The following is a 22,578-nucleotide window of genomic DNA, read 5'->3' on the forward strand; positions in this document are numbered from 1 at the left end:
GAGCCTGCATCCCTTTAATCCTTGACTGCCAAAGAGCTTTTCCTTTGAACTAAACTTTAGTATTCTGGGATTTTTGCACCATTTTATTAATGTCTGCGCATTCGGCAATTGCTGAGATCGCTACTTGTTTTGACAGGTATAGTCTAGATTTGTCCTGTCGGGTCTGTTATTTGGGCATCGTCATGAATATGAGACAAGTTCGAGCCTTTTCCATGTTCGAACCTTTTCCATGACTTTAAAAGCCACCGATAATTAAAAAAGGAAGGATTTTATGACGTTGCTAAACTGTATATTTACTTTGCAAAAAGTTATTAGGTGATCAAAAAGTTTGTGAATTGAGTTGGTAGCCCTAGAGACAATTCCATTTTCGATTTTCCCCTATAACTCAACACTAGAGCTGCTGGGCAAAATAAATCGAACTGAGGTGGTTTAAAAAAAAATAAATGCGACAATTTATATGAAAATAATATAACCAAGTCAAAAGCGCAATTGAACGTTTTTTTTATTGCTAGCTAAGCTAGCAATAAATAAGGCCAATTTAAATGTGTTTCCTTTTCAGAAAGCTTGCATTGTGTTAGCACAAAGCTTCCGACAATTTCTGTTTTCTATAGACGGCTCCCAAAGGACAGATCGTTCTCATACAGAAATTTCAGTCCTGCATTAAGATACCAACAATTCAGATACCAAAAGAAAGTTTGATCTTTTAATATCCACCTTATTCTAGAGTGTGCAAAATCCTGAGAGCTCTTTATTTCAGATTTATATAAAATCATATTCCATTTTCTTTTAATTTTAGCGAAGCACTTTTATGGATTTGCTAGGATATGTGCAATATCTTATGCACAATAATTTGATCTAACGATGGACACAAAAGTTTCTGATTTCTTAACAAATACACGAGCCATGAAAAATAAACAAGAGGAGAAAAATGAACAAAACATATTTTCTTTCTCTGATATAGTGATAAAAACTCACTTTTTTATATTCGAGAAGACGAAGCTTATAATTGCTAATTGCATAAATTCCTAAGGCAATGTGTAGGTAGCCCAGGTGAATTCATTTTGGGTAACAAAAACGAACGTTTGAGGGTATCTTCATATTGTGAATAGAGGTGTTTGGTTCAGCTAGTTGTGTTTATTATTGTCATAATGCTTTTAGTTTTACGCAACATTGAGCTTGTCTTATATGGGAAGGTTTTTGTCCATACTTCAATTCCCAGCAATACCTGTGGGTTTTAGCTAATACTTACCGATAAAAGCCACAAGGAATCTTAGAGTAACACTTGTTCTTCCCGGCATGATCATTTCCAGTCCATCAACAGGTTGGATTTAAAGTACGTCGTGATTTTCGAAGGCAGTTTCAAAAGTCGACAACTCAAGTCCCTGACTCAAGCAAACTAAGAGATTTTGAATTCCTTCCAGCTTCCTGTCAGCTTGGCACCCGATGCTAAAACCCAACAATAGCTTTAAGAATTCCGCAATTTCCAAAGAGACCCAAGGATTGTTGACTTTGGTAATAATTGCTCTGTAAGAATCAATAACAATGTTCGTACCACCTTTTAACGGAACGTTGATTTAGTTTTGCGCTCTGTCATTTGGAAAATGACATCATTTTATGCACGTCTGGTAAAACAAGGAGCGCTTCTATGTGATTGGACCGCACAAAGGGATTAAGTTCGAAACAAAAATAGACCCCATTAAACTATAACCATATAAATCAAACTGTGGATTTGTTATTCGATGGGTTATTCCGCATTCTCGGAGATTATGTGGTGAGACCTTTTGAAATGGACTAAGAGTGTATCAGACTGTATAATGAGCGACGCATCCGACAATTCTTATGACCTGAGGGAAAATGATACTCCAAAAAAGTCTTAACCGGATCTAAAAAAAGATGAATGATAGTGATATGAAATGATACTATGACTACTGATTTGTTTTTATTGCTTTTATTTTGTGATGAGTGAAATCTTTGCCATCAAGATGGTGTCGGAGACCGAAGGAAATGGAGGGAATTGGTCTAGACCACTTTCCTGTTGTGGGTAGAGATAGAACGAAAGACTGAAGCAAAGCTAAAAGCTTTATTCAAAACTCTCCAAAACCACGTTTCCTTTTTTCGCCTTTTAAACACAAAAAGAAGAAAAAACGTATAGGGCTATAATTGTGCTCTTTAATGTTCAAAATAAAAATATTCTTAAAATGACAATATTCATTAAATGTCACATTATTTGAAAAGCGACATTAAATCCTTTAAACAAATTATAGAAAACTGCTAGTTTTGAAGACACATTTTACAAACCTTTTCAGTTTCTTTTTAATTTCTTTGTGACAAAAAACTTCTGAAAACCCAACAGCTAGAAATACGATCGTTTTATTATGTGACGCAGCACTCCCCGCGTTTAAGGGCGTTTTTAATCGATCAGTATCAAGAAAATATTCCTAGATTGCTTATGACGTCATACATTAGCTCTGGAACATACGGGACTCTTACGCGTGACTGCTGGAGCAAATAGAAATAAATTAATAATATTCACATGCATACGTGACTTTTTGAATTGCATTGGCTAGAATCGCTAGATCACACAACCGTTTAAGAGTATCCTACAAACAGATGCGGGATTTTGGATGAGTTGCTATATAACAATAATTTTGGAATCCCTTGACTCTAGTTCATTCTGACAATTCCGAGTTCGCTTTTTAACTGGCCTTTTTATCAAAAGAATTCCATCCTCTGTGTTCATCTGGTTTCTTGCAGGCGTACACCCCCGGTGGGACTCTCCAGAAAAGTAGACAGGGTGCTCGACCTATCTTTTAGGGTATAAAATTTTTACCAACTCTATCTCTAAGGGGATGTTTTAGGATTTTTCGCATTCTGCTATCTTTTAGGGGTTTTCACGACGGGGGAGGTTGATTTTTCCGATTCTGCGTTTATGGTTTCAGCGTTTAGTTTTCCGCGTTTATCGTTTAGGGTGTCTCACGCTTAATGGTGGCCCAATCGCTCGAAACGTATTTACAATAAATCCCAAATCAACTGATCGGTTGATACGTCCAGCTTTATTATCGTTAACATAACAATACATGATCCGTCAGCCAATTAAAACGGGCATTTTTTATGCTATCTCTTACGGTTAAAAATTCCTTCGACCACACCCAATGTGCTATCTCTTAGGGGTAGAATTGTTGTTGACCACGCCATTGTCATCCCTTGGGGTTAAAATTGATTTTGCTGTCGAGCACCCCCGTCAGTTTTTTCGAAGTCCCTCCCCCCCAGGCTAGTTTCCCGCCCAACCCGTCCCAAGATTCTGGTAAGTATAACATTCCACTGGTTTACAGTGTGACAGGTGTTGGATGTGGGATGGTGACCTGGTTGCCATGGTTACCCCGCGCTTGTTTCCCCCCGTCGAGGCGCCTATTGCCAACCTCATCTAGTGTTGATGAGTTTAACATGCACCAAAAACCTTTTCGCGATACATTGTATGGAATCCATTTCGACATGTTGCCAAACAAATTTTACACGAAATAACTTTCCAGATGTTCGTCATTCTGTGCTGCATGTTTTTGAAGCGGGTTCAAAAACACACAACATGTTGCCGAGTGAAATAATGCGGAAAGTTGTGTAGCTCGCCATGCTACACGGTCAAAAACTTCCCACGATACAATGTATCGCGAAAGTTTTTGTTGCATGTTATCCCGTGTAACACCAGTTATTAGAGTTATTAGAGGAAGGTTTGGCGAAGATTCGATCAGTTAGCAGGGAAAAGAAGTAGTAAACGTATGAAGGAAAAATTCCGGAAGAGGAAACATTTATTTGAGTTTGAGTGCAAAAGGGCTTGATTTACCGATGGTCTGAGATATTGGGACCTTACATACAAATTAGTTTGCAGGTTCGCTTTCTTAGTGGTTTGTTTGGAAATTAAGTGGTCAATGAACGAAATTTATAATGAAACACGGGTGATCCTTAAAGAAATAAAAGAATGAAAATAAAGCAGGTCAATAATATCCATCTAAACTTGATGTATTATTGAATTCTAAGGTTATTATTTTTCGACATAAAATTCATAATTCAAATGACCACCTTTGAAAGAAATTTGGAAGCAATAAGCGCCTAGGGACTTGTGAAAAATTTCATGTCAAATAAGATGCTGTTTTTTATTATGTTGCCAATTAGATAAAGTACAGCTCTTAAATGTGTATAAATGCATTTGAGTGAGATCGTTTAATTTATTATGAACGTTATTTCCTGGTTGGTCACAAAAATAATGGCAGAGTTTTTATCCAATAAGAACAAAGAAAACTGAGGTGTTAAGACAAGAAAGGGAAATTAATTGTAGGCTGCAAACAATAATTATTGAAGCAAATCTATTATTAATGGTAAGAGTACAGGGAAAAATACTAACAAATTTTACTGCAGCATAATCAAAGTTTACAGAACTGAATGTACAATTTGAAAACTGTTTGAAGTGTTTGAAAGGAAAGGTAAGACACGATTCATTATTGCTTTTATCTATTTAATAATGGAACCCTTACAGTAGTCATCAAACTTAAACTACTTAAGAAAATACAATAATTGATTTATATAAAATCTCAACAATGAATGCAAACAAAATAAGCTTTAGAATTCGAATGTGGGATAGTCACGAAAACCAAAAATCATGCGTTAAAATTTTTCTTTTCGAGAACTCCCCCCCCCCCATTAATCCCGACGCACTTGATGTTGATGAAAATTTGCTCAATGCTTTGCGTGGCAGAAAACTCACAGTGTGCAAAAGTCGATCGAACGAATACATGTCTCACGAGTAAACTGTGACAAGCTTGAACTGTGAGCAATGGCCTCGCGAGATAGACGCGTGAAGTTTTTCCGACCGTGTGCGCTGGGGCCGTGCTTTAAATCAGAGTTATCTATGAGTTAACTATGAGTTATCACAGTGTTATGATCGTTGTTTATCACGATTATCAAAAGCAATAATATTAATGGTTGTTATTATGAGCACAATCTGATGCTGTATTTTAGAACAAATCAAACTAACAAAACAATATTTTGCTGCTATCTGAGCCTCGGCATGTTCTTAGCATGTTCTTAAAATTTCGCGAAATCATAGTTAACTATGGTGAAATCTAAGGCTGGACGTTCTAAAAAGTTTTTTCTAAAAAGGGGTTCTCTTCTAATATTGTCCATAATTGTTCATGCTCTGGCTTTTATAAAGCAGAGGGTTTCGGCAAATGATAATTATACTTGCCGACATGAAAATAAAAATAGGCTGATGGTTTTTTATACTAAAACAAATTACTCACATTATCTCATTACAATACCTATTTTATTAATACGCTGGTTGCAGCACATCATCTGCTGTAGCCTGTTTTCTTTATTAAGTTTTATTTCTCAAAAATAAAAGCGCAACAATGATAAATTTTATTAAAAGGAGACGATCCAGAATTTCACAGTTGTGGTTGCAATCAAAACCTTTAATAAGAAAAATCTCTCATTCACTTCTGGCGGGGATCCATACCTATTTTGCACCTGTGTACTTAGGCGGATCTAAAAATTTAGAGTAAAAGTACAGGAGCGGATCCAGAATTTTAAAATGGGGGTGGATAATGGCCGGATAGACGGCTTACAACTGATCCAGTGGTTTATGGTAGGTCACATAGATCTGACAATACTTCAAGCTGAATTGCATTTGTCACGTCAGCAAAATCAAGCAAGCGAAGGCAAATGAACAGTACCTCCGGCCCTCAGACAAAGTGGGGGTGGATTTCTTCCCAATCCACCCCTCCCTGAATCCGCCCTCGAAGGACGAGCACGTGTCGTCATTCTGAATTAAGGCGACAGTGTTAAGTTCAGACCATGACATAAAAGAAAAAACATGTTTTTTCTCTTATGTCATTATTTCCATATCTTTATGCCGAAGATAAGAGTGCGCGCGCCCATGTCGTTATGTCGATATGTCGCTAGTGTGCACTAGGCATAAGAGAAACAGACCACAAACCAACTGGATGCACTTACTGTGCCTATATAGCAAATATATGGGAATCCCCCCTCCCCCCCCCCCCCCCCACCCTCCCAATGGGGATGCATCCTCAAGCTTGTTTGTTTACTATGCAGAGAGCCACAAACCAACTGGATGCACTTACTGTGCCTATATAGCAAATATATGGGAATCCCCCCTCCCCCCCCCCCCCCCCAATGGGGATGCATCCTCAAGCTTGTTTGTTTACTATGCAGAGAGCCACAAACCAACTGGATGCACTTACTGTGCCTATATAGCAAATATATGGGAATCCCCCCTCCCCCCCCCCCCCCCCACCCTCCCAATGGGGATGCATCCTCAAGCTTGTTTGTTTACTATGCAGAGAGCAGCATAATGGTTGCACTTTGCTTCATTTTAATCATCTTCGAGAGCATCATCCAAGCAAATGCAAAATCCATCTCACCGTAAGTTTCTTACTGAACATAGGAACACAAAAAGAGCCTAGGTGGCGCAGTTGGCAGAGCGTCACTTAGTAGTGTATGTGCCTCTCACCACTGGATTCTGGGTTTGATTCACGGTTTCAATGTGAGTTGAGTTAATTGGTTCTTGCCTTCCCGAGGGCTTTTCTGCAGATTTTCCGTTTTTTCTCCCTAAACAACGACAAAACAATAGATCTAAGCTATGTTCCGTGGTCAAACGTGAGTCGTATGACGGCTGCCTGAGAAGCCTTCTCCTCTTTTTAGACGAGCTTTATTATCCACACAACGAACTCCCCCTTCCCGAAACACGTTAAAATGGTAAATTTCTTCGTTTGAATATGTTCTGTGTCGAAAATATCGATTTTAAAAGTTTTTTGGGGAAAATTATTTGTTCATATTTCTCAGGAGGGACCATTCCTTTTTTTCCCAGCCCGCATTGGTTAGGCTTTTTTTTAGCTAGCAGTATAACTGTATAACCGATCGGGACGATTTTTCCCCAAGCATCCGCTCCAGCGCCCCAAAAGTTATATTCCAAGCACAACTAGTTCGAGCCAGAAAAAAAAAACGGGCTGCGGAACATATCCGTTTTGTGCCCTTGAAAGAGCCACTTCCGACGAAGGGCTTTAAACAACACCGAGGCGTAAAACTTCAAGTATTCCCTCTGATTCCATTTTTCGACAGCTTGTATTTGTCTCTAGTCATACAATAAAAAAAATTAGCATATCGAAGTTATCCCCTGGGGCCAGTGAAAAATGTTTAATAAACCATAGTAAGTTGCATACTGGCTATAAGGCTTATAATCTCTTATAATCTGATAAGGTGATTAATACCTGATCTTCACTATTTGATTTTCAGGAATGATGTAAACACCAGCATTATTTCAAATGCCATCGACGGGCTGTTTGTTGGCTACGACAATCGCCTCAGGCCATACTTTGGGGGTATGTATTTATATGTATGATTGGGAATTACAGGTGGCCCAGTGTGTTAGCGCGTCAGCGTATTGGGCCTCTCACCACAGGTGGCCCAGTGTGTTAGTATGTCAGCGTATGGGGCATCTCACCACAGGTGGCCCAGTTTGTTAGCATGTGAGCGTATGGGGCCTCTCACCACAGGTGGCCCAGTGTGTTAGCGCGTCAGCGTATTGGGCCTCTCACCACAGGTGGCCCAGTGTGTTAGCGCGTCAGCGTATTGGGCCTCTCACCACAGGTGGCCCAGTGTGTTAGCGAGTCAGTGTATGGGGCATCTCACCACAGGTGGCCCAGTGTGTTAGCATGTCAGCGTATGGGGCATCTCACCACAGGTGGCCCAGTGTGTTAGTATGTCAACGTATGGGGTCTCTCACAGCAGGTGGCCCAGTGTGTTAGCGTGTCAGCGTATGGGGCCTCTCACCACAGATGGCCCAGTGTGTTAGCATGTCAGCGTATGGGGATTCTCACCACAGGTGGCCCAGTGTGTTAGCATGTCAGCGTATGGGGCCTCTCACCACAGGTGGTCCAGTGTGTTAGCATGTCAGCGTATGGGGCCTCTCACCACAGGTGTCCCAGTGTGTTAGCATGTCAGCGTATTAGGCATCTCACCCGGTCGAGATATCTATCTGTTTTTTGTCCCATAAGTATTTTAACCTATGTGGGCTCGTTAGAAGCTTGTGTTCCTGATTCTAAGATTGGAAATATTCTCAATGCTTTTCAAATTTCTTTTTTTTTTATAAAATGTGAAGGGCTTAGATCATGGTCGATACTATATAAGCGCAATATAAATGCAACATATAATCATTTTTTATATATGATGATAATTGGACGGTCCCTAAAGTGACAACGTTCCTCTTGTATTCTGTAGGTCCTCCGTTAAACATCTCCGTCTATATGTCAGTTGTGTCATTCAGCACGGTCTACGAAAAAGATATGGTGGGTAACCCGGGAATCCAACCCAGGGGGGCGTTTACAGGGGGTGCGAAGGTTGCGCGCGAACAAGAATCACCAAATACTAACATTTTTTCACCTTACACCTATGACTATGTTCGCCCCACCCCCCAACTCCCTTCCAAGACCACCAAAAGTATTGAAAGTTCCCTAAATGCTATCCGTTTTCCGTATCATATCAATCAATGGCTGTCTTTTTTTCGAATGGTCTTAAAGAGCCTGGGGCGAGCGCGGGGTGACCTCTGATATTCTAAAACGTTAGAGACTAGTCTCTATTTTCAAGATGGCTGCCAGCAAATCCGTAGTAAATACGAATTCCTGCATTTTTACGTGGAAATTCTCGACTTTCAAAGTTCTAGAGTGATAAAAAAGCGAAAAAATGATTGAAGAGGACTCCCAAATATGGTATGTAATACCAAATAAGGAAATGACCGAACGAGATAGAAAAACGAAATTTATAGAAAACAAGATTGAATGATATGATATCTACGACTGTACCCCCTCCCCATCCAACCCAGCCCAAGGTGACCAAAAGGTTTGGCAAATACTATGGTACCTATGACTCTGCAAGGGCAACCAAAACCGTCTCCAGGCCACCAAAATCTTTGTCAAATACTATCCTGCTTCCATATGATACCTATGACAGCGCCCCCCCCCCCAACCCCCTCCCCAGGCCACCAAAATTATTGAAGGATTATCAGGTACTATCCTTTTTTTCATACGATACCTACGGCTGCGCACCATTCTGCGCCCATTATCTAGATACCTTACTTTCTACCCCAGTCCTGAATATTTCTTTATTTGCATTATCTTGTCGTCCCGCCTCCCTTTTCGATCTTTTTCTTTCCTGCTCCCTCACATTCTCTACATATTCTATTTGCTATCTTGTCCATTGCAGGAGTTTTCATTAGATGTATTTTTCAAGCAAGCATGGCGTGACCCCCGCCTTCGTCACTCCGCCAAAATGCCGTTTATCCTTCCTGGTAGTCAGAAAGAAAAATTCTGGATCCCAGATACGTTTTTCCTGAACGTAAAGACCGCACGGTTCCATCAGGTACCCGCGGCGAATACGCGGATTGTGGTAACACCAGACGGGGATATCGAGTTGAGTGAAAGGTAGGAAAATTCTTAAATTGTTAAGGTATATATCTTTTGGGCAAATGTTTTTGATTGGTCATGACGTCATCAACCTGCAAAAGCTTTTAACGAAAATTCTTGCAAGCGCCATATCGAAAACACAGAAAAACACTCTGAAAACACTGAAAATATCATGAAAACTTCAAAAACTGTTGTTGCTATTGATCCCTGGTGGTTCTGCTGCTGTTGTTGGTGTTTCTGCTGTTGTTGTTGTTGTTTCTTTTGTTGTTGGTGGTGTTTCTGCTACAGTTGTTGTTGTTTCTATAATTGTTGTCGGTTCTTCTGTTGTTGTTGTTGTTTCTGTTATTGTTGTCGGTTCTTCTGTTGTTTTTGTTGTTGTTGTTTCTGTTATTGTTGTCGGTTTTTCTGTTGTTGTTGTTGTTTCTATAATTGTTGTCGATTCTTCTGTTGTTGTTGTTGTTGTTTCTGTTATTGTTGTCGGTTCTTCTGTTGTTGTTGTTGTTTCTATAATTGTTGTCGGTTCTTCTGTAGTTGTTGTTGTTTCTATTATTGTTGTCGGTTCTTCTGTTGTTGTTGTTGTTTCTATTATTGTTGTCGGTTCTTCTGTTGCTGTTGTTGTTTCTATTATTGTTGTCGGTTCTTCTGTTGTTGTTTCTATTATTGTTGTCGGTTCTTCTGTTGTTGTGTCTCATTATTGTTGTTGGTGTTTCTGCTGCTGTTGTTGGTGGTGTTGTCGGTTCTTCTGTTGTTGTTGTTGTTGTTGTTGTTGTTGTTGTTGTCGGTTCTTCTGTTGTTGTTGTTGTTTCTGTTATTGTTGTCGGTTCTTCTGTTGTTTTTGTTGTTGTTGTTTCTGTTGTTGTTGTCGGTTCTTCTGTTGTTGTTGTTGTTGTTTCTGTTATTGTTGTCGGTTCTTCTGTTGTTGTTGTTGTTTCTGTTATTGTTGTCGGTCCTTCTGTTGTTGTTGTTGTTTCTGTTATTGTTGTCGGTTCTTCTGTTGTTTTTGTTGTTTCTGTTATTGTTGTCGGTTCTTCTGTTGTTTTTGTTGTTGTTGTTTCTGTTATTGTTGTCGGTTCTTCTGTTGTTGTTGTTGTTTCTATAATTGTTGTCGGTTCTTCTGTTGTTATTGTTGTTTCTATTATTGTTGTCGGTTCTTCTGTTGTTGTGTCTCATTATTGTTGTTGGTGTTTCTGCTGCTGTTGTTGTTGTTGTTGTTGTCGGTTCTTCTGTTGTTGTTGTTGTTTCTGTTATTGTTGTCGGTTCTTCTGTTGTTGTTGTTGTTTCTGTTATTGTTGTCGGTTCTTCTGTTGTTGTTGTTGTTTCTGTTATTGTTGTCGGTTCTTCTGTTGTTTTTGTTGTTGTTGTTTCTGTTATTGTTGTTGTTGTTGTTGTTGTTGTTGTCGGTTCTTCTTTTGTTGTTGTTGTTTCTGTTATTGTTGTCGGTTCTTCTGTTGTTGTTGTTGTTTCTGTTATTGTTGTATGTTCTTCTGTTGTTATTGGTGTTTCTATTATTGTTGTCGGTTCTTCTGTTGTTATTGGTGTTTCTATTATTGTTGTCGGTTCTTCTGTTGTTGTTGTTGTTTCTATAATTGTTGTCGGTTCTTCTGTTGCTGTTGTTGTTTCTATTATTGTTGTCGGTTCTTCTGTTGTTGTTTCTATTATTGTTGTCGGTTCTTCTGTTGTTGTGTCTCATTATTGTTGTTGGTGGTTTTGCTGCTGTTGTTGGTGGTGTTTCTATTATTGCTGTTAGACCTGCTGTTGTTGTTGTTGTTGTTGTTGCTGCTGCTGCTGCTGTTGTTGTTGTTGGTGGTGGTGGTGGTGTTGTTGTTGTTGTTGTTATTATTTTTGTTGTTGTTGTTGTTGTTCTAACTTCTCATGTTGTGATTGTTGTTTAGGTTGACGGTATCTGCGTCATGCCGTATGGACTTACGCATGTATCCACTCGACCAACAGACATGTGTGCTAGAAATTCTGAGTTGTAAGTTAAAATTAGTATTCATTCACAATAAGCGTTAGCATTATTGGGAAAAGATACTAGCTTAGAAAGTGATAAAAGCACGGGTACTTTGTCAGCGAATTCTGAATAAAATAAACATAAAACCATCCCAAGTTTGTGTTGAAAACGGTACTTAGCGAATGATATATTTCTAACCTGATTGCGAAATGCCTCTGGCTACAATTCACTGACCAAGTACTTAGCTCCCGTGATATAAAGTTACTGAAAAAGTATCGCGACATTACCGCTAATATTTGTTGTTCATTTTGGGCGTTGTTTATGATAATTAAGATTGTGATCATGATAGAGTCACTGCGATAGTGATTTTAAGCTTGAAAGCTCTCCAGTAATGAAGATGGCAGTGGCGATGATGATGATAATAAAGATATTAAGATGCCGATAATGGTGGCGTAGGTGAATAAATAATGCTGCTGATTTTATGTTGATGCTATTAAGACAGTGAAGATGGTGATGATTATGATGATAATGTTGATTATGATAATGACAGGTGATGATGATAATTGTAACAATGGAGGCAACGATTCTACGTCTATTGATAATATCATGAAATTTTTAATGTTGATAATGGTGTTGGTGATGATGCTGTGGTAGTTAAATTGATTGGAATGACATTTCGATAATCAGAAAGTGAAGCGTGTGATTTCCCAGACCTCTACTTCTTTTTTTAAATGCTTTCTTTCTGTTTCAGATTCCTTTGATATTAATGACATTGACTATCGCTGGAAGGCGAAAGAAGACCTGATCATACTTGACGGCGAGATGAACGAGTTTGAACTAAAGGATTCACGCGGTGAGAGAAAGCAAGTCGAATATGTGATCGGTAAGCAACAAGTTACTAAGCACAACATACTTCAACAAGCAGAAGCCATAAACGCGTTTGGTCTTGGCACTTCCATTCGCCGTTTTCGGCGTTTGTGGTTGCTACAATTATGCTCAAAGCTTTAAAAAAGATAGATATATGAAGTGTTGATGCCACAACCAAAAATTGATGGCATAAATGGATTATCATATGATTGATCCACATTCTTATGCATTCGGAAGAAATATAATGAGATCCATGGTATCCTTCGGTCCAGGACTTCCATTTGCCAATCGACATTTGCCGTTTGCAATTACAACGTTCTTTATATAATTTGAATAGGTGTATAATGGTTCAAAATTTGGGCATATCAACATCCAGAAAGTGAACCAAACCGTGAGACTAAACTTATACGGAAAGCACGTTTAGTGAATGCGTTAAGAGACCTCGAATTTGTGTCTCATGTCAAAGACTGGTAACCCAGCAGAAACAAGCTCAACCCACTAATAGCTCCAAATTCAAATCAAGAGGTTAATCCAGAAAATTTTCCAAGTTCAGTGCCGGGATTGGATTTTTGTAATGTCTGCAAAGTATATCATGGACTATTGTGATTGTGTTTCTTCTGGTTCACGAACACGACTAGTTGTGTTTTTTTTATTTATTTATATTAGAAAGGGATATCCTAAGTAGAAATCTCGTTCTTGTACAGGTACATACACGCATCTGGTTGCCAAGTTCGTGTTCAGACGTCGTCTTGCGTACTCCTTCATCCAAATCTACTCTCCCACCTTCCTGATCGTGGTGCTGTCATGGCTGTCTTTCTGGATCTCCAAGGACGCCGTGCCAGCTCGGGTTGCGCTGGGAATCACGACTGTCCTCACGATTGTCACACTTATGGGGTCACTTAGGAATTCTGTGCCCAAGGTATGATCTCATCTGGGATCACGACTGTCCTCACGATTGTCACACTTATGGGGTCACTTAGGAATTCTGTGCCCAAGGTATGATCTCATCTGGGAATTACGACTGTCCTCACGATTGTCACACTTATGGGGTCACTTAGGAATTCTGTGCCCAAGGTATGATCTCATCTGGGAATCACGACTGTCCTCACGATTGTCACACTTATGGGGTCACTTAGAAATTCTGTGCCCAAGGTATGATCTCATCTTGGTTCACGACTGTCCTCACGATTGTCACACTTATGGGGTCACTTAGGAAATCTGTGCCCAAGGTATGATCTCATCTGGGAATCACGACTGTCCTCACGATTGTCACACTTATGGGGTCACTTAGGCATTCTGTGCCCAAGGTATGATCTCATCTGGGAATTACGACTGTCCTCACGATTGTCACACTTATGGGGTCACTTAGGAATTCTGTGCCCAATGTATGATCTCATCTGGGAATCACGACTGTCCTCAAGATTGTCACACTTATGGGGTCACTTAGGAATTCTGTGCCCAAGGTATGATCTCATCTGGGAATCACGACTGTCCTCACGATTGTCACACTTATGGGGTCACTTAGGAATTCTGTGCCCAAGGTATGATCTCATCTGGGAATCACGACTGTCCTCACGATTGTCACACTTATGGGGTCACTTAGGCATTCTGTGCCCAAGGTATGATCTCATCTGGGAATCACGACTGTCCTCACAATTGTCACACTTATGGGGTCACTTAGGAATTCTGTGCCCAAGGTATGATCTCATCTGGGATCACGACTGTCCTCACGATTGTCACACTTATGGGGTCACTTAGGAATTCTGTGCCCAAGGTATGATCTCATCTGGGAATTACGACTGTCCTCACGATTGTCACACTTATGGGGTCACTTAGGAATTCTGTGCCCAATGTATGATCTCATCTGGGAATCACGACTGTCCTCACGATTGTCACACTTATGGGGTCACTTAGGAATTCTGTGCCCAAGGTATGATCTCATCTGGGAATCACGACTGTCCTCACGATTGTCACACTTATGGGGTCACTTAGGAATTCTGTGCCCAAGGTATGATCTCATCTTGGTTCACGACTGTTCTCACGATTGTCACACTTATGGGGTCACTTAGTAATTCTGTGCCCAAGGTATGATCTCATCTGGGAATCACGACTGTCCTCACGATTGTCACACTTATGGGTCACTTAGGAATTCTGTGCCCAAGGTATGATCTCATCTGGGAATCACGACTGTCCTCACAATTGTCACACTTATGGGGTCACTTAGGAATTCTGTGCCCAAGGTATGATCTCATCTGGAATCACGACGGTCCTCACGATTGTCACACTTATGGGGTCACTTAGGAATTCTGTGCCCAAGGTATGATCTCATCTGGGAATCACGACTGTCCTCACGATTGTCACACTTATGGGGTCACTTAGGAATTCTGTGCCCAAGGTATGATCTCCTCTGGGGATCACGACTGTCCTCACGATTGTCACACTTATGGGGTCACTTAGCAATTCTGTGTCCAAGGTATGATCTCCTCTGGGAATCACGACTGTCCTCACGATTGTCACACTTATGGGGTCACTTAGGAATTCTGTGCCCAAGGTATGATCTCATCTGGGATCACGACTGTCCTCACGATTGTCACACTTATGGGGTCACTTAGGAATTCTGTGCCCAAGGTATGATCTCATCTGGGATCACGACTGTCCTCACGATTGTCACACTTATGGGGTCACTTAGGAATTCTGTGCCCAAGGTATGATCTCATCTGGGAATTACGACTGTCCTCACGATTGTCACACTTATGGGGTCACTTAGGAATTCTGTGCCCAATGTATGATCTCATCTGGGAATCACGACTGTCCTCACGATTGTCACACTTATGGGGTCACTTAGGAATTCTGTGCCCAAGGTATGATCTCATCTGGGAATCACGACTGTCCTCACAATTGTCACACTTATGGGGTCACTTAGGAATTCTGTGCCCAAGGTATGATCTCATCTGGGAATCACGACTGTCCTCACGATTGTCACACTTATGGGGTCACTTAGGCATTCTGTGCCCAAGGTATGATGTCATCTGGGAATTACGACTGTCCTCACGATTGTCACACTTATGGGGTCACTTAGGAATTCTGTGCCCAATGTATGATCTCATCTGGGAATCACGACTGTCCTCACGATTGTCACACTTATGGGGTCACTTAGGAATTCTGTGCCCAAGGTATGATCTCATCTGGGAATCACGACTGTCCTCACGATTGTCACACTTATGGGGTCACTTAGGAATTCTGTGCCCAAGGTATGATCTCATCTGGGAATCACGACTGTCCTCACGATTGTCACACTTATGGGGTCACTTAGGCATTCTGTGCCCAAGGTATGATCTCATCTGGGAATCACGACTGTCCTCACAATTGTCACACTTATGGGGTCACTTAGGAATTCTGTGCCCAAGGTATGATCTCATCTGGGATCACGACTGTCCTCACGATTGTCACACTTATGGGGTCACTTAGGAATTCTGTGCCCAAGGTATGATCTCATCTGGGAATTACGACTGTCCTCACGATTGTCACACTTATGGGGTCACTTAGGAATTCTGTGCCCAATGTATGATCTCATCTGGGAATCACGACTGTCCTCACGATTGTCACACTTATGGGGTCACTTAGGAATTCTGTGCCCAAGGTATGATCTCATCTGGGAATCACGACTGTCCTCACGATTGTCACACTTATGGGGTCACTTAGGAATTCTGTGCCCAAGGTATGATCTCATCTGGGAATCACGACTGTCCTCACGATTGTCACACTTATGGGGTCACTTAGGCATTCTGTGCCCAAGGTATGATCTCATCTGGGATCACGACTGTCCTCACGATTGTCACACTTATGGGGTCACTTAGGAATTCTGTGCCCAAGGTATGATCTCATCTGGGAATCACGACTGTCCTCACGATTGTCACACTTATGGGGTCACTTAGGAATTCTGTGCCCAAGGTATGATCTCATCTGGGATCACGACTGTCCTCACGATTGTCACACTTATGGGGTCACTTAAGAATTCTGTGCCCAAGGTATGATATCATCTGGGAATCACGACTGTCCTCACGATTGTCACACTTATGGGGTCACTTAGGAATTCTGTGCCCAAGGTATGATCTCATCTGGGAATCACGACTGTCCTCACGATTGTCACACTTATGGGGTCACTTAGTAATTCTGTGCCCAAGGTATGATCTCATCTGGGAATCACGACTGTCCTCACGATTGTCACACTTATGGGGTCACTTAGTAATTCTGTGCCCAAGGTATGATCTCATCTGGGAATCACGACTGTCCTCACGATTGTCACACTTATGGGTCACTTAGGAATTCTGTGCCCAAGGTATGATCTCATCTGGGAATCACGACTGTCCTCACAATTGTCACACTTATGGGGTCACTTAGGAATTCTGTGCCCAAGGTATGATCTCATCTGGAATCACGACTGTCCTCACGATTGTCACACTTATGGGGTCACTTAGGAATTCTGTGCCCAAGGTATGATCTCATCTGGGAATCACGACTGTCCTCACGATTGTCACACTTATGGGGTCACTTAGTAATTCTGTGCCCAAGGTATGATCTCATCTGGGATCACGACTGTCCTCACGATTGTCACACTTATGGGGTCACTTAGGAATTCTGTGCCCAAGGTATGATCTCATCTGGGAATAGGGGACTTGCGCTAAAAGATCACGTGACTGTTTGGGTGGCAAACTAGCGTGCGCTCAGCCTTTTAGAGAACAACAAAAACAGCACCTTATTCAGCGCTTACAAAAATGAAACAGAATTCTTTTTTCAGAAAGGGTTTAGTTTCATTTAAAGATATTTTATTTCTTCGTCGTTCTCTGGTGTGACGGGCGCATTCATTTCTGATTTTTTCGTTTGATAATTTTGTTTTGAATTTGCCACCCAAAAAGGTCAGGTGATCTCTAAGCGCAAGTCCCCTATAACGAAGTCCTAACGACTGTCGCACTTATGGGGTCAATAAGGAATGCCGAAGGTATGATCTCATCTAAGAGGTAGAGTCTGTTTAGATTCACAAATCATTTTATTTATTCTGCCACATTTGCGATTTATAAAGGGAATACGCAATCATTACCATCTTTTTAAACCATATTTTACAATGTCAAGGCCTCGATGAGATTCTTGTTTCAATTCTTAATTCTTGCATCGTGGAGATCGTTTTAATAACACTCCACGCTTGGTTTTGAGCAGAGCATCTGCTAAACATACATATTTACTAACAGAAACGAAAGGAAGATAAATCCTGTAGAAATAAGTAATAAGCTAGCAACTTACATTAAAACATGTTTTAATCGATGTTTTTGAACAGAGATCACCTAATTTAAAAAATGATACCACAATAACACAATCATTATCACTACAATTATCTTTATCATCATACTTTATATCATCATACTAAGAGAATGACCAGTAGGGGCGTGGCTGTGCACCCTATATTTTCTTTCATGTATCGTGCCCCCTCCCAATATTTCGAGGCCTCAAGCCCGTAGCCAGAATTTTGAGCGTGGTGGGGGAAGGGGGGGGGGGGTGAGGGGGTGGCTTGTCCGTTTAGCGGACCATTTTCTCTAGGTAGCTCGCCCTAGCTCGCAGTGGTACTCAATTTTCCTTCATCACAGCGGACCTTCCAGTCGAGTGGAGTGGTTCTTCCGAACCCCCCCCCCCCCCCCCCCCTCGCCACCACCACCACCCCTCTGGCTACGGGCTTGGGCCTGCTCAGCTCTGCTGATGCAGCTATTTTTAGTATTCAACAGTATTCCATGCCTTTCTTCCAGGTATCATACATCAAAGCGATCGACCTTTACTTGATTGTCTCGTTTATCTTCGTGTTCGGTACCCTCTTAGAGTACATCGCGGTCCTAATGCATAGTGACAGCAAGAAGCTAAAGCATGCACGAGGCAAGATCAAGAAACGCGCGGATATCGAGACCATTACATCCGGGATACCTTACAGGCCTTGCTCCGCCACCTCGACACAGTCACGTGGTAGTGTGGTCAGGTACTCCTCGTACCAGGACCCCGCGACCTTGAGAACGAGTAGAGTACACTTGGAACCCCCACGCCCACCACCCCCACCGCCGAGGCGAGGAGTAAGTAGATTCAAGTCAATCCATTTAGTACTATCACTATTATCAATCACTACTATCATCATCATCATCATCATCATCATCATCAACCATCACGCCCACCACCCCCACCGCCGAGGCGAGGAGTAAGTAGATTCAAGTCAATCCATTTAGTACTATCACTATTATCAATCACTACTATCATCATCATCATCATCATCATCATCATCATCAACCATCACGCCCACCACCCCCACCGCCGAGGCGAGGAGTAAGTAGATTCAAGTCAATCCATTTATTACTATCACTATTATCAATCACTACTATCATCATCATCACCATCATAACCATCACGCCCACCACTCCCACCGCCGAGGCGAGGAGTAAGTAGATTCAAGTCAATCCATTTATTACTATCACTATTATCAATCACTACTATCATCATCATCATCACCATCATGACCATCACGCCCACCACCCCACCGCCGAGGCGAGGAGTAAGTAGATTCAAGTCAATACATTTAGTACTATCACTATTATCAATCACTACTATCATCATCATCATCACCATCATAACCATCACGCCCACCACCCCCACCGCCGAGGCGAGGAGTAAGTAGATTCAAGTCAATCCATTTATTACTATCACTATTATCAATCACTACTATTATCATCATCATCACCATCATAACCATCACGCCCACCACCCCCACCGCCGAGGCGAGGAGTAAGTAGATTCAAGTCAATCCATTTATTACTATCACTATTATCAATCACTACTATCATCATCATCACCATCATAACCATCACGTCCACTACCCCCACCGCCGAGGCGAGGAGTAAGTAGATTCAAGTCAATCCATTTCTTACTATCACTATTATCAATCACTACTATCATCATCATCATCACCATCATAACCATCACGCCCACCACCCCCACCGCCGAGGCGAGGAGTAAGTAGATTCAAGTCAATCCATTTATTACTATCACTATTATCAATCACTACTATCATCATCATCATCATCATCATCATCATCATCATCATCATCATCATCACCACCATCATAACCATAACGCCCACCACCACCGCACACCAACAAGGCAAAATTCCTATTCTACAGTGCCAAGATGATGCGACGCTAGACGGCATTTATTGCGCACGAAATAAAGGTCTTAAAGCGTCAATGTCGCATGTTTACTTCCAGTCGATTACGTAACAAACTTCGATGATTTTAAAACGCGAAAAATACTTCAAAATTGTGAAAGCAGTGTGTCTGTTTCGTTGAGGATGTGACTGGTAATTTAGAGGTCCGTCGAGGTGTCCGTCGGGAGTAAACTGGTGACAACGCCGCTATAAATTTTTAGCGAGTCCAATTTATAATATTCCTTTTTTTGTTCAGCCAGTCCCTGGGGCACATTATCAGCCCGCTCATCAGCAGCCCCAGATGATTCCAGGGCCTGCAATCTCTCACAGCCCCTACGCAGAAGTTCCCCGGAGAACTAGGATCCTGGAATGGATACGGAAAATACGGATTCCTTTACTGCAAACACATGACAAAAGCGTGGACATATTCGACCGATTTGCAAGGGTTCTGTTCCCGATGTCGTTTATGATATTTAACATCGGATACTATTTTACGTACCGTTAAAAAGGGGACAGTAAACTATGCCGGAGTTGGAAGGATTTACCAGAAATACCTGAGTACTACCCTAAAATCCCATTAGGTGAAGTTTTTAGCAATCAAAATAAGTGTCCGGAGTTTATTGTTATGCTCACGGATCAGCTTTTGAAATAAAGAACCTGAAATGCCATAGCCTAGCCTCCTCCGCAGGAGTCACTAAGCGTTGGAAACCGAAAATTTATCTTAAAACCTCACGGGTTTCCTGTGGTCGGCAAATCCTTTTGTTAAGGGGGGAGAACAATGCACTCGTTCTCAGCTCCTCGCGTTCGCCACAGGAACCCCTAGCGCCTGTTTTTCTTTTTTTTCTGCTTTCTGGGCAAAAAGGGTGCATGCGAAGGAGGCTAACCACATAATCCTAAAACTTTCATTTTGTAAGACTAAAGGAATCAAGATAAGTTTAAATGAGTTATATTTTCATCACAAAAAGGTCGCCTGGGGAAGGATCTCAATTTTGGTTATAAAGCATTTGGAACATAGTAGGAGGAGGATGTTTTTAAATATAAATTTTAACGCAGAATAACATTTTCGAGGCCAATTTACTGTTATTCCTTTTTCGGGACAGGACCCTAGCCGCCTTGGGGAAAATTTAGGTTCTTTATAAAATTCTCTAATATTTTCTTGATATTTCTGTGTCGTCTCTCCCCCCCTCCCACCTGCTACAGCACTGTGTATGCGTACGTACCATATTCCCAACATATGTTGGATAGAGGGGTTGGATAGAGGGTAGATAGATGACTAGGATTATATTAGACAATAACCATTATCGAGATCGTCTGACAATATAAACGCGTTTGAAAGATAAGGAATGTCTAGATAACTCAATAATAACATGTATTTTATGTTGTTAAATTTTGAGCTTCAGGATTAATAAAATACATATACTAGGTCATAAACAAATGATATGCAACTGTGCTAATACTATATGGCCATGTTAGAAAGACCCAGCGGGATACCGAGGAGTGGAAAGTATTACCTTCTTCCCTAATTGTGTCCTGAAGACACATTTCCGAGCGCTACTCTGAAACCCAACACTAGCTTTTACTTTCAACAACCGAGCTCTACAAATTCGGCGCGCTCTCTCCGGGCAAGCACACCATCTCCATGGTAACATCAATCAATAGCTTACGTAACAAATTGCTCGGAATAAGCGCAGGCCCGTACCCAGGGGGGGTGCATGGGGTGCGAACGAATCCCTTCCCCCCTACAACGGCCGAAGGTCCACTCGGTTCTCAAAAGAGGTGCTATTTGTAGACAATAAAGCTATAAAGCCTAAGCTAGATCACTCTGGTATGTAGCCAAATCCTATCAATCCCAATTTCGCAACCCCCTCCCCCCTAAGAAAAATCCCGGGTACGGGCCTGGAGCGCCACCCTTGAATAAGCACCTCCCCTAAGCGCGTTGCACTTTATAGACTTTGATTACAAGGGTGACTGAACGTTAGAAAGGAAATAAACGAAAACTGACAAATACTACCCGCCACAATAGTTTATCATTTAGAACTTATTTTGTTATGGTTCTGGGGACATGTTTCTTCTTGTAAAAAAGCACTTTATACTCTAAACACGGTTATACTTTTTTGTATACTCCCTCCCCCAATTATAAGCGCCTCACCTGGGATTTTGCTTAGTCGAGTAAACCCCGGTATACTACTGAAAAAGAATAATTATACAATTCATTATGGCAGTTTCAGATCATTGCTTTTGTAAAACCGTTCTGGCAATTTGTTTTACTGATCAGCCTTTATATTATGATTCAAAAAAAGAACTCTAAAAAAGAAAAAAAAAAGAAAAGAACTCAAGGAAAGACCCCGTCCCATGTATCCGTTTTTGTTTGAAAACACATTTTTGTTACGGATACGGGTATCGTCCACACGTAAACGCGAAAGACGGTGACCGAAAACGTAACGATTTGCAAACGATCCCCAGATTGGAACAATTTGAGAACGATACACTTTCGGTGCCGTGTGGTGCCGTGGGGACGGAACAAAAACGGAACCTTTCGAAAAAACGGTGGCGTGATAACTTAGCAGCAGTTCACTTGGCGCGCGAGTACCCATGAGCTATAGTTGTCCATGGGCCGATTTTTTACTACCACTTTGAAGGACAAATTGTGAGCAGTGCCAATTTGTAGAATATACCAAGTGTTTAGACAAGTTTTGTTAAAAGGTATTGATTTATGATTGATAGATATTGATTGACGTTTATAAAACCGCTTATAATCACTTAGCACATGAGAACTACTGACATACTGTATAAACACGAGAGCTAACCGGAGCAAACAGGTAAAACAAGTAAAAGGCTAAACCTGGAAATACTAAACAGTTATACCCGCCACATAAGTAAGTGAAATCATTGATGTACTTTATATAATCAGAGTTATAATAGCAGCAAATGTGAAACAGTAATCAACAATTATAATGCATTTCAGATCGATTAAACTCAAACCTCATCAAATTCGTGGCCGAGTATTTCTTCTATGGATCTAAGCGGAACACCAAGGTATTACGAAAAAGTTATGATAGCCA

General features: G+C 41.3%; 2 protein-coding genes across 7 annotated transcripts in view; one reads left to right on the forward strand and one right to left on the reverse strand.

Moving 5' to 3' along the window:
• Positions 1–1,616, reverse strand: part of LOC5510798 (adhesion G protein-coupled receptor L1) — a 41,160-nt gene extending 39,544 nt beyond the window's left edge. For 4 of the 6 annotated variants that reach the window (XR_007306740.1, XR_007306741.1, XR_007306739.1 and 1 more), the window contains exon 1: positions 1,250–1,614. Coding sequence is in view for 3 of the 6 variants with exons in the window: in XM_048722713.1 (XP_048578670.1) it covers positions 1,250–1,304 (55 nt within the window). In the remaining 3 variants the exon portion in view is untranslated. Of the gene's footprint in view, positions 1–1,249 lie in introns of all 6 variants that reach the window. The other 2 variants (XM_048722710.1, XM_048722712.1) reach the window with 2 other exon arrangements.
• A 1,682-nt stretch (positions 1,617–3,298) lies between these two features.
• LOC5510790 (gamma-aminobutyric acid receptor subunit beta-1) lies at positions 3,299–20,961 on the forward strand. Its single transcript, XM_032379990.2, has 10 exons — positions 3,299–4,475; positions 6,351–6,432; positions 7,303–7,388; positions 8,287–8,354; positions 9,268–9,485; positions 11,360–11,442; positions 12,170–12,301; positions 12,990–13,204; positions 18,081–18,395; positions 19,773–20,961. The coding sequence occupies exons 2-10, from the start codon at positions 6,362–6,364 to the stop codon at positions 20,019–20,021; spliced, it is 1,437 nt and encodes a 478-aa protein (XP_032235881.2). The 5' UTR covers positions 3,299–4,475; positions 6,351–6,361; the 3' UTR covers positions 20,022–20,961.
• The last annotated feature ends 1,617 nt before the right edge of the window (positions 20,962–22,578 follow it).

Source organism: Nematostella vectensis, chromosome 15 (assembly GCF_932526225.1).
Source record: "Nematostella vectensis chromosome 15, jaNemVect1.1, whole genome shotgun sequence".
In the NCBI taxonomy this organism is placed as follows: Eukaryota; Metazoa; Cnidaria; class Anthozoa; order Actiniaria; family Edwardsiidae; genus Nematostella; species Nematostella vectensis.